General features: G+C 43.3%; 1 protein-coding gene across 1 annotated transcript in view; it reads left to right on the top strand.

Annotated features, from left to right (window-relative positions):
* The first annotated feature begins 11,833 nt into the window (after window positions 1–11,833).
* Window positions 11,834–12,979, top strand: part of psmf1 (proteasome inhibitor subunit 1) — a 45,281-nt gene continuing 44,135 nt past the window's right edge. Inside the window, exon 1 of the mRNA XM_052030960.1 lies at window positions 11,834–12,006. Coding sequence (XP_051886920.1) covers window positions 11,878–12,006 — 129 coding nt within the window. The 5' untranslated portion in view covers window positions 11,834–11,877. The remainder of the gene's footprint in view (window positions 12,007–12,979) is intronic.

Raw genomic sequence — 12,979 nt, 5'->3', positions numbered from 1 at the left:
ATCATTCTGTAGTGCAAGACTACCCCCCTCACTGTCAACAACACAACAAATTTTCATGTCATAGAACATAGAACAGTACAGCACAGAACAGGCCCTTTGGCCCACAATGTTGTGCCGACATAACTAATCTCTCCTTCCAACAGAATGCCCATATCCCTCTATTTTCCTCTCATTCATGTGCCCATCCAAGCCCCTCTTAAAACCACCCCCCCAATGATTTTTCCCACCACCACCCTATCAGGCAGTGCATTCTGGGCATCCACCACTCTCTCGGTAAAAAACTTACCCCTCATGTCTCTTCTGAACCTGCCCCCTTTCACCTTCAATCCATGCCCTCTGGTATTGGATCACTCAATAATGGGAAAAAGATATTGCTTGTCCACCCTATCTATACCCCTCATAATTTTGTACACTTCCAACAGATCACCCCTCAGCCTCCGTTGCTCCAGAGAAAAGAGCCCAAGTTTGTCCAGCCTCTCCTGATAACACATGCCTTCTAATCCAGGCAGCATCCTAGTAAACCTCCTCTGCACCCTCTCTAAAGCCTCGACATCCTTCCTACAGTGAGGTGACCAGAATTGCACGCAATACTCTAAATGCGGCCTAACCAGAGTTCTATAGAGATGCATCGTAACTTCTTGACTCCTATACTCAATACCTCGATTAACGAAAGCAAGCATTCCATAAGCAAACTTACTAATCATACCTCCTACATTCACATCCAGATCATTAGCGTGCACAACAAACGGCATGGGTCCCAGCGCTGATCACAGACTTCCAGTTGCAAAAAGGTGATTGGTCTCCAGCAACCACAACCATCTTACTTTGTGGGAGGAATGTTTCTGGCCACAATAGGAATCAAAAACTTCAATGTTACCAAGCAGTGACAGCCAAATGCTGCCTTGATAACAAGGGCAAACACTTACGCCTCATCTCACCTCTGAGCTCCACATCTTGTAATATCACATCTGAAGTCCTAAACTACATCTTTGGGACCCTGTTACATAGAGAAGCTAACTGCCTGTCTCAGACATTGAATTCTGGGAAAGCCACAATGAAATGTTTGTTGAGGGGTTAGAATCAGAATCAGGTTTATTATCACTGACATATGATATGAACTGTGTTGTTTTGTGGCAGCAGTACAGTGCAAGACATAAAATTACCATAAATTACAAAAATAAATAAATAGTGCAAAAGGAAGGAATAACGAGGTAGTGTTCATGGACCGTTCAGAAATCTGATGGTGGAGGGGAAGAAGCTGTTTCTGAATCATTGAGTGTGGGTCTTCAGGGTCCTGTACCTCCTCCCCAGTGGTAGTAACGAGAAGATGTCCCGGATGGTGAGGATCCTTAGTGACGGATGTCGCCTTCTTGAGGCACAGCAAGGTGGTAAGTCTACTGAGCATTTATACTGGCCTTTAACCCCACCCCCCACCCATCATCAATCCTCAGTTTCCCCTAATTAAAACTGCTCCCATTATTAATGTGCACTCTTCACTCATAGCAAGATCCATAGGAACACAGTGAGATCATTTAGCCTCATGAGGATGTTCCATGAGATAATGGCTGATCTGTGACCTGACTCCATACAACAACACTTTCCTCATTTCCTTTAATAACTTTAACAAAAATTTAAGAATAACAGATTTAAATTTATCAACTGATCTAGCAGCAATTGTTGTTTGTAGAAGGAAACACCATTTTGACTGCACTTTGTCCCTGTAAGGTTTCCTGACTTCTCTCCTGAAAGTCCTGGCTCATATTTTTAGCTTACACCACTCGGTCCTTGGTCTTCAAATAACAGATGTAGTTTCATTCCTCAGATTTGCAATAAGATTCCAGGACAGTGTAGAAGGGGCAATCTGTTTGAAAGAATACACTTAGCCACTCCACAAGCACAGAGAGAGGATGGGATGAAGACGTAAATGACAGTGGAGAAGGTTTGTCCAATGGATGGGAGAACATCAAACTGTACAGAGCAGTAACAGGCCCTTTAGCCCGCAATGCCTGTGCCGATCATGATGCTAATTTAAACTGTGCATTTGCTTGCATGTGGTCAATATCCCTCCATTCCCTGCCACGTAAAAGTGAGTGAGTGTGACAAAAGTACTGGTGAATATCTGAACAAATGCATGCTGGAGTAAGTGTGTGAACTCCTTTCTTCACTGTGTCTTCTTTCAAAACCACAAGAACAAAAACACATGGAGATCTACGTGCAAGCACTGTTAAACCTCACTCCTGTGATCTGCTCTGCAACTCAAAGGAGCATGTTTATTCTCCTGATGTTGATTAACTTTGGCAAGCTTTGCTTCAGGGTTCGTTTCGTGATCTCCCCTGTGCAGACATGCTGATTGGGAAAAAGAAAACCAAGATTTCTCTTTTGAATTTTTCCATCTTCTTCTCCCTGAGGTCTCCCAGCAGACGCTCAAACACCTGAGCATACAACATGTTTGGTTAACATCTCAAGGGCTTTCACCAGCTTCTAACTTTGTAGGTAGGTTTGTTTTTCTTTCAGTAGAATCATATAGCTCTGGAGGCCATTCAGGCTATTGCATCTGTGCTGGCTTCTTGAAAGAAAGAGGAAGGTGTTCAGCCAGCTTTCACATTAATCAGAATTTTCTGATTCTTAGATCAACTGTTTTGGTCCTTTAACTCTTAATTCCTTTGACGAATTCTCAGTTCCTCCATAATATTTTTCTTTTACAGGCATCTATCCAATTCCCCTTTCAAAGATGCTCTTTGATCTACTTCAGCATCCCCTTTCTGGAACCACATTTCAGATCATAACAACTTTCTGCTTAACAACACCTCCTGTTATTTAGAAGGGTCCTCAATAAAATTGTCTGATATACGGTCATAGTGGATCACTTGGATTATACTGTGCCAGTTATCCAAAATCAATCACCAATTCCAAAATATTACTTGTATTTGAAGACAAGGGGTAAAGTTAGATCAGTATAATAGGTATTAGAAATAGCATAGAGGGAGCTTTATCTAACCCTCTTTTTTTGCTCTAAGCTGTTTTCCTTTCCTGGACCTGATGGGACAGCATAGGGAGAGACATACTCTATATCTAACCCGAAAATCTTTCTTCATCGACCCCCATTTTTTGTGTTTTTGTTTCTTTTGTTTTTTTAGATAAATTTAGAACATTAACACAAAACTTAAATTAAACTGTTACCTCAGATGCACTCCAGCCCATGTGGTACCCACCAGCCCCAGAAGACTTCCATTTTCAGGTATCCCTGGAGAGGACACACATGGTACTCACTGCACCACATGGCTCCTCTCCAGGGACACCTGGGTACAGATGTAAGCTTGGAAGAGGGGCAGGCAGTCAGCCCGCTGCCTAGACCTGTGAATGGACACCTTGGCCAGGGCCCGGAGCATAGCAGCAAGGAGAATCACTGGCTGACATCCCGCACCCTGTACCCACAGATCAGGAGCATGGGGCTGAAGTGCAATCAGAACTTGAGGAGCAGCCCCTTCACAAACTCAAAAAACATTGTGACCTCTCACAATCCCTATATTCATGGAACATGGACTCATCCAGACTACAGAAATGACAGATAGCTTGGGAGTTCATAAACTCAGGGGGGCTCAGTTAGATTCCAGAAAAGGACTATCTGAGACAGGCTCATGCTTTAAAGTCAGTCTATTCACTAGAGGATTCACCATTTGTCAATGATTTGTTGAAATACTTCCTGAAAAATCACTGTAGACAATGTCTTCCAAACTCTTCTCATTAACTAACTTGGTTACTCCTTCAAAAAAAATCAGCGACATTTCTAAGACATGACCATTTGCCATATGCCATCTTGTGTGTGCCTAATAACCCTTTCTCCAGGTCAAATTAGAACATCTTTAATGATCATATTGAGCAACCTTCCTGCAGCTGATGTCAAACCAATAGGTTCATAGTCCACTGGTTCTTACCATATCTTCAGTCCCACCAAAACAGCGTTTCTAACTTCTCAGCTCCAAGTGCTATTAGCCAGAAGACTTCAACAGCAATTCTGGTACATGGAAGGACTCACACAAACCAGAGCTGAAACATTGATGAGTTCCAAACTGCAAAACTTGGCCTTTGCATATTTGCCTGTCAAAACCACCTCCAAAACCCAAGATAAAATGAGAATGGGTGTGAACGCGACACAGAGGATGGCATAGTGGCACTGTTAATAGAGTTTCTGCCTCACAGCACCAGAGACCAGGGTTCAATCCTGACTTCGGGTGCTATCTGTGTAGAGTTTGTATGTTCTCCCTGTGACTGCATGGGTTTCCTCCCATGTCCCAAAGACATGTGGATTGGTAGGTTATTTAGACACTTGTAAGTTGCCTTTAGCATGCAGTTGAGTGAATCTGGGAGGCATTGATGAGAATGTGGGGAGAATGAAAAAATGGGATTAATGTGGGGTTAGTTTAAATGGGTGGTTAATAGTCAACATAGACCTGGTGGGCCGAAGAGCCTGCTTCCCTGCTGTATGACTCTATGAAAGCAAACCATCCATGATATTAACTCCCTCCAACCACATTCTCATCAGGTAAAGGAATGCAAGCTTGGGTTGTAGGATTCTCTCTTTCCTGTGAAAATGTTGGGCAACTCAGAACATTAATAACAGTTTTTAGGATAAGTCCAAAATTTTTTAATTCTTATAAATGAAACATGATGAATGTATTCTCATTTTAACTTGGGTTTTGGAGGTGCTTCTGACAGGCAAATGTGCAAAGGCAGAACTCCTAACTTTGTTGCAGTTGGGAACTCATCAGTGTTTCAGCTCTGGTTTGCGTGAGTCCCTCCATGCACCAAGATTGCTGTTGAAGCCTGCTGGCTAATACCACCTGGAGCTGAGAAGTTAGCACAGGTGACCCTTGCGTCACGGTGGGGTTGCGTTCCTAGGGGGGCGGCACGGTAGCATAGAGGTTAGCGTGACGCTATTACAGCGCCAGCGATCAGGGTTTGATTCCCGTCGCTGTCTGTAAGGTGTTTGTACGTTCTCCCGTGTCTGCGTGGGTTTCCTCCGGGTGCTCCGGTTTCCTCCCACATTCCAAAGATGTACAGGTAGGTTAATTTGGGTTTTAAAATGGGCGGTGCAGACTCCTTGGGCCGGGAGGGCCTGTTACCAAAATTGTGTTTATTTATTTGTTTTTTCTCCACATAAATTCCATGAGGGAATTTTTATTCCATATCTCAGGTGCTTTGGTAGTGATTTGTGAATTCCACAAGGGCAAATTTCTGTTACTTGAACTGCCGTAACGCGGGGGTCTCCACTAACAGTGTTTCAGTGGGAGTGAAAATATGGTAAGAACCAGGGAACTATAAACCTAGTCTGACATCAGCTGTGTGATAGATAGGAGGTAAGATTGGAGCAATGTTTGCTCCATCAAGGCACACATTAAAGGTCCAATGACTTTATTTTGAAGCAGAGAAAGGGAATTCTCCCCAGCGTTCTAAAACCAATCCCCAATGAATATCACTAAAACAGATTAGCTGCAGGCTAGCACATCATGCAGATGGCTGCCACATTTCCTCCCCTACAATAATGGCTACACTTCTATCAGCTCCATAATATATAGGAATAACTGGAGATCGCAAAAGGTGTTGTATAAAATGCAAGTCTTTCTTCCATTATTGTCTTAGTATTAATCACACAATTGACAAGCATGAGACTCTCACTAGTGCTCCTTTATTGTTTCAAGAATAGATCTGAAAATCAAGCTTCATGAGGGGTAAATGCTTAGGAGTTATGAAGCTGATCAAACTAAATTAAAACTGTAACTGAGAGAGTTGAGAAGGCCAGCTATGAAAATTCTCCCTTGAAACTTTCAATCAGGATTTTATTTTCCACTGGACAAAGGTTAGTGGAACCTCTGGATTTCCCAAGGTGGGAAGACAAGGTATCAGCCTCTTCTCATGTGTCTAACATTGCCCTTTGTTATCCAGGATTGGCTGGGAATCAGCACTAGCTTGCCATGGTTCAAGCTTAGGCCCAAATAAGAATTTTTCTTGGTACTTGTAGTGGAGAGTGTCAACCATTCTTGCATTGGTGCCCTGATAAAAACATGCCAGATATAACAATATGGTGGGAAATGGCAGGTGAATTACTCTATTATTAGTAATCCAGTAAGCCAGACAAATGATCAAATCCCACCACAACAGCTGGGGAATGTAAATTTGGTTAATGAAATTAAACTGGAATACAAATCTAGATTCACTGATGGTGAATATGGAACCACTGGTTTCATCAAACAAACCTGTTTTGTTCTCTAGGAAGAAATTTTACTTTCCTTATCCTATATGTAACTCTAGACCCATGTATCTGAGTCTTAACTGCCTAAAATGACCTCATAATCAGTTCCATCTGTTTTTTCTTCCAGTTTACAATCCTCTAAAATCTCAACACACTTCCAGTTCAGGACTCTTGTGAATTACCAATTTCAATTACTCCACTATTGCCTAAGCTTCAAATTCTCTCCCTAAACCTCTCCAGCACTCCTTCCTCCTTTAGGATAGAACATAGAACAATACTGCATGTGATGCCAACCATGCCAATTTGGTAATTGGTTTATTATTGTCACATGTACCAAGATACTGTGAAAACTTTGTTTTACATGCCATCCATACAGATCATTTCAAAACATAAGTACATTGAGGTAGTACAAGAGAAAAGCAATAACAGAATGCAGAATATAATGTTACAGTTACAGAGAAAGTGCAGTGCAGGTAGACAAATAAGGTGCAAGTAACACGATGAGGTAGAATGAGAGATCAAGAGTTCATCTCTATTATACAAGAGGTCCATTCAAAAGTCTTATAACAGCAGGATAGAAGCTGTCCTCGAGCCTGGTGGTACGTGTTTTCAAGCTCTTGTACCTTCTGCCCAATGGAAAGGAGGAGAAGAGAGAATGACCAGGAGGGTCTTTGATTATGTTGGCTGCTTTCTTGAGGCAGCGGGAAGTGTAGACAGAGTCCATGGAGAGAAGATGGACTGAGCTGTATCCACAACTCTCTGCAATCTCTTGCAGTCTTGGGCAGACCGGTTGCCATATCAAGCTGTTATGCATCTGGATAGGATGCTTTCTATGGGGCATCTGTAAAAATTGGTGAGGGTCAACGGGGACATGCCGAATTCTCTAAGCCTTCTGAGGAGGTAGAGGCGCTGGTGTGCTTTCTTGACCATAGCGTCAACGTGGTTAGACCAGGACAAGCTATTGGTGATATTTACATCTAGGAACTTGAAGTTCTCAACCATTTCCACCTCAGCACCATCGATACATACAGGGGCATGTACTGAGCCCCACTTAAATTGATGGGATTAGCAATTTTAATGTATCCTATCTACCTGTATATGATCTATATTCCTCTGTTCCTTGCCTGTTCATGTGCCTGTCTGAATGCCTCTTCAACATTACTACTGCATCTGTTTCCACCACTTCCCTGGCAGCACGTTCCAGGCACCTACTACTCTCTGTGTAAAAGACTTGCCTTGTAAATCTCCTTTGAACTTTCCCCCTCTTACCTTAAAGCTATGCCCTGTAGTGTTCGACATTTCCACCCTGGGAAAAAGACTCCAACTATCTACTCTATGTCTCTCATAATTTTATATACTTCTAACAGGTCACCCCTCAGCCTTCAACACTCCAGAGAAAACAATCTAGATTTTCCCAAACTCTTCACTCTCCTTTTAGCTAATACTCTCTAATCCATGCAACATCCTGGTGAACCTCCTCTTCACCCTCTCCAAAACCTCCAAATCCTTCCTGTAATGTTGCTTGCATTACTCCAAATGTGGCCTAACCATGCATGTGTATACAGCTGCAACATGACTTACCAACTTTTATACTCAACACCCTGACTGATGAAGGCAAGAATGCCATATGCCTTCTTTACCACCCTATCTACTTGTGTTGCCACTTTCAGGGAGCTATGGACCTGCACCACACAATCCCTCTGTCTTCTTACATTTGACCTCCCAATGTGCAACACCTCACACTTTGCCAGGTTAAACTCCATATGCCATTTCTCTACCCACATTTCCAACTGGTCTATATCCTGCTGAATCCTTTGACAAGCTTTTGATACCTTTCCTAGTATCACATTGTAGAATTCAAGTGAATGCAAAAGATATCAAAGCATTATTTTAAAGAGGTCCCTCAGCCAACATGCCCAAAACAAATTATTTAGTACATCGAACATAGAACAGTACAGCATAGGAACAGGCCCTTTGGCCCACAATGTGCAACCATGATGCCAATCTAAACCAATCCCATCTGCCTGCACAAGATCCTTATCCCTCTGTTCCCCAACTGTTCATGTGTCTGTCTAAATGCTATTTGTTCCTCTTCACACTGCAGTATGAGGGGGCATCCTGTGCAGAAGTTGCCTGTTGTGTTTCCTGCATTACAATTCAAAGTCGAGTTTATGCACAAGTACATGAATGCAATGAAAAACTTACTTGCAGCAATTGAGTCAACATTTCAAAAGGGACTTACTAGTTGTAAACTATTTTGGATTATCCTGAGGTTGTGAAAAATACAAATACAAATTACTTAAATAATTTAAAAGGACTCATCAATAATCCAGATATTGGGAGGTTTGGGAAGAAAGTTAAGCTTAATTTACAGGATACAAAAAAAAAATCTTTTTCAAGATCATACAACCTGTTCCACCATTCCCTTGTCTGCAAAAATCTATGTACTCATAAAGCAAAATGTTGCAGAAAGTAAAGACTCTGGAGATCAAGCAGCACCCATGGAGAGAGTAATCAGCTGGAGTTTCCAATTCTAATAGTAACCTATCATTAGAATTGGAAAATGTCAGAAACATTTGGGTTTTAACTCAATTATGAACCCTTCAATGGACACCAACATCCAGAGAGTTACAGATTTTCATCATCCTTGATGGGGAAAAAGTTCTTCCTGATTTCACTCCCACCAGAATTCACCCAATTGAATTGAGACAAGAGACTACAGATGCTGGAATCTGGAGCAACAATCTGCTGGAGGAACTCAGCAGGTCAAGCAGGATCTGTGAAGGGAAAGGAATTGTTGATGTTTTGGGTCAAAACCCTGCATCAGCACAATTCATTTCTCACCACCCCCCACAGATGCTACTCAGCCTGCTGAGTTCCTCCAGCAAATTGTTTATTTCACCCAACTGAATCCCTTTATTATTTTAAACATCTCAATTGGACCTCGTCAAGTATGCAACTAACAATTAAAATACTACAAAGGACTGAAACTCTTTGGATGTTCTTGGGGGTAACCTTGCAACCCTCTCAGCTCCATCAGACTGCTACAAGGCAGTGTCACATGCTGGCCTTGCCAGTGACACCTATATCCTGAGAAGTTCTCATGTTATAAAGATAAAATGCCAAACCCCTAAATAATATAGAACCATGCTCTCATACAGTACAGAAGAGGCCACTTGTCTCATCATGTCCATACCAGCTCTTTCAACAGGCTGATCATTCGGCCCCAACCCTAGCCTTTCATCAATAGTGACTAACTACCTTTCAAAGGTTGCTACTGACTCTCATTCAACTGTGTATTTATACAGAGTATGTTTTCTAATCCCTTTATCATAAATCATCATTAACTTCATATTAGCTATGAAAAATTACCACTGCATGCACCCCATCTAAATTATATCCCACAAGGCGCAATTTGTTCAGCAACACAGGAACAATTATTTGAAAGTTATTTGTGCTTTCACTTTGTCTTTCCTGGTTAAGATCACACAGTTACTGGAAACCAATGAGGATCGACCCACTGAATCCCCATATCAATTGGTTGCCCTTTGAAACTACACTGAAATCAGTTGTCAGAAACTATTAGATCTGAAAGATTATTCTTTCAATGAAACTATTCATAATAACTCATCAAAAGAAAATAATTAGGATTACAAGTTACATTTGTCTAGCACTTTTAAGATTGTAACACACCTTGTGATGCTTCATAGGAGTGTAACTAACACAAATTTTCCAGTGAGCCACATATAGAGATACTAGGACAGGAACAAGAATTTTTTTAAAAAATGAAACAATGCATTGATCTCCTAGGTAGTGTTGTCTTGGAGATTTAATGTTCAGTTTCTGAAAAACTTGGGACAATCCTGCCTTGTTAGCAATGCCCATTCTAACTCTATCCAAGTTTACAGAGACGAGAATAGGAGGCAATTTAGGCCCTCAACCCTGTTCCAATATTCAATAGCTGATCTGCATGTTAGTTCAATTCACTCACCCTGGGACCTTATCTATTATTTTAAAAAAATCGTAGACTTTAAAGCAGAAAAGGAGGCCATTCAGTTTCCTTCTGCCAGCTCTCTGAAAGAGCTTTACTCCCATGCAATGGTTCAGTTTTTACTCCATAACCTTACAAACGTGTCCTGTGCATCAAAACTGTAATCAGCAGCCACCATGACCATCCAGCTTCTCAGCCCTGATTACTACACACTTGGAAAAAATTCTTGTTATTTTCTCCCTTGGGTTTACCAGGGACTGGCTTGTATATATGCCCTCAAGTTTTAAGTTTTATGATGTTGGAGACATTCTCTTCCCCACTGATTCATAATTTTAAGACTTCTTTCAGTGCACCTCCTTATTCTTTTCTTTCTTCAAAAGCACCAACTTATTCTGACAGCCAAAATCTTTCAATTCTGCCAATATTCTTGTATATCTTTCTTGTACCTTCCCCGGTGCTTCTTAAAGAAAACAGGACTTGCATTACTATATTTGCTTTCATCACTTTAGCCTATCCCAAAATGATTTACAGCAGATTAACTATTCTCAATGTAATTATCATTGCAATGCAAAAACATAGATGCTAATTTGTGCACAGCAAGTTCTTTAAACAGCAATCATATCCTTGTGTGATATTGACTGAGGGATAAATACTGCCCCAGGACTGCAAAGTGAGCACCCATTTTCTTCTTCAAAATACTCAAGAGATTCTTACATCTATCATACGAGATGGATGGACTCTCAGTTTATCGCTTCAACCAATAGACAGCTACTCCGACAGTGCAGCACTCCCTCAGTGACACAATAGCGGATTAACCCAGGTTTCATAGTCAAGTTTTTAGAAGGGAGCTCAAACTCCAACCTCCTGATACCGAGAAAAAGCGCAACCCTCTGAACCAGGGGGACACTCACCAATCCTTTTAGGACATTTCTTAGGATGAAACTTGTACAGGTCTGAACAGCACATTATAGAAGAGATGCAAGTGCACCCAACAGGTTGCTTGGAATGTTGCCAAGACTGGAAATTGGAGCTATTAGGAAAAATGGGATAAACTAGGGTTCTTGTCTTTGGGGCAGAGAAAAGAATTTAAGGTATTTAAAATTACAAGGGGCATGGATAAAATAGGAAGGGCCTATTTACCTGAGCAGAGGTATCAAAAACCAGAGAACAAAGATCTAAAGCAAAGGGGAGATGAGGGAAAATCTTTCATCCAGAGGCTGCCGGGGGACAGGTAAAAAGGGTGGGAAAGGTAAAAAGGGTGGGAAAGGTAAAAAGCCTTCTTCATATTTAAACAGCACTTAGACGTGCAGTTGAAGAGCCGTGACCTGCGGGGCTACAGCACCAATGCTGAAAGGTGCATTAGGCCGGGCAGCTGTTTTTCTACTGGCACGGACAGGATGGGCCGAATGACCTCGTTCTCATTCGTGCTTTCTATGATTCATCGTTAAATGATCCACTAATTATAAATTCCTCAAACAGAATAAAATTAATGAGGAAAAGGTCACCGTTTGCAGCCTCCTGGCAACGACGGTTGATGCTCGGATGTTGAGGACCAACCAAGTGCGCGCCCCCGCCTCCAGCCTCGGTGCGCGCCTCCAGCCCCAGTGCGCGCCGCCGCCGACGCGCTCTCGACGCCATGGCGGGTCTGGAGCTGCTCTACCACTCGGTGGTCCGGGACCTCGTCTCCCCTCAGGATGCCCTGGTCTGTTTTGTTCACTGGGAGCTCGTTCGGGCCGGCTACAAGTGCCTCGGGACCGGGGACCAGGTGAGGGAGAGGCCGAGGCTGCGGGCTCAGGCCCAGGCCCGCCGTTGCTCAGCAGAGGAGCCCCCGGGGAAGCGAAACTGAAAGCGCGGCCTTGGCTGCCGGGGGCCCGCGTCCCGCCCGCCCGCGTTCATTAGCCGCAGTCGGACCTCCTCCTCCCTCTGCCCACCACCACCACCTCCCCCCGGCAGGTGTACGGGCCTCGCCTGGGCCGGCCGGGTCAGCAACCCACAGGCGCCGAACCCCCCCCCCCCCCCCCCGCCTCAGGGCGGAGGGGTCGGGCGCTGGAGCCCCCCCCCCCCCCCCCCAAACCTCCGGGGGCGGAGGGCCTGAGTGTCGCCCGGTTATCTTTGGGGTGGGGTGGGGTGGAATCGATGACCCTGGCCCTGAGGGATCTTCAGGCTACCTTGGGGATCAGAGGTCTCTGCCCCAGGGATTGAGGATCTACACCCAGGGTATTCTGAAGCTGCCACTGGGTTTAATGTGTACCCTGGGAGAAGTTGGCAGTGTGCCCTGGGTGTTGGCCATCTGTGCTGCTGGTTATCAAGCTGTCTTTAAGGTTGGTGGCCTCCTTGGAGAGGGGTGATGAGAGCTAGGCACAATGTTGTCAAACACACTTTTCCTCCTACTTCGGAAGGAATAATCTCTGATTTTCAGGATGCTGGAGTGAAGGGCAGCTTGGGTATGGGTAGAAGGGCACTGGCAGCTGTCCCTGCTGCAGTATCTCCAAAACAAGACCATTATGTTTATAGAGCCACTTTGGTATCAGAAAATGTCCCCAAACCTATTGAAGCAGATTATATAGATTGGTTTATTATTATTGTCACATGTACTGAGGTACAGTGAAAAACTTGTCTTGCATACTGTCCATACAGATCACTTCATTGAGGTAGTACAAGGTAAAACAATAACAGAATGCAGAATAAAGTGTTACAGTGACAGAGAAAGTGCAGTGCAGGCAGACAATAAGGTGCAA

The sequence above is a fragment of the Pristis pectinata genome, chromosome 16, assembly GCF_009764475.1.
Source record: "Pristis pectinata isolate sPriPec2 chromosome 16, sPriPec2.1.pri, whole genome shotgun sequence".
Taxonomy (NCBI): Eukaryota; Metazoa; Chordata; class Chondrichthyes; order Rhinopristiformes; family Pristidae; genus Pristis; species Pristis pectinata.
Note: the sequence above shows the minus strand (reverse complement) of the source record. Positions and strands in the feature narration are given on the sequence as shown.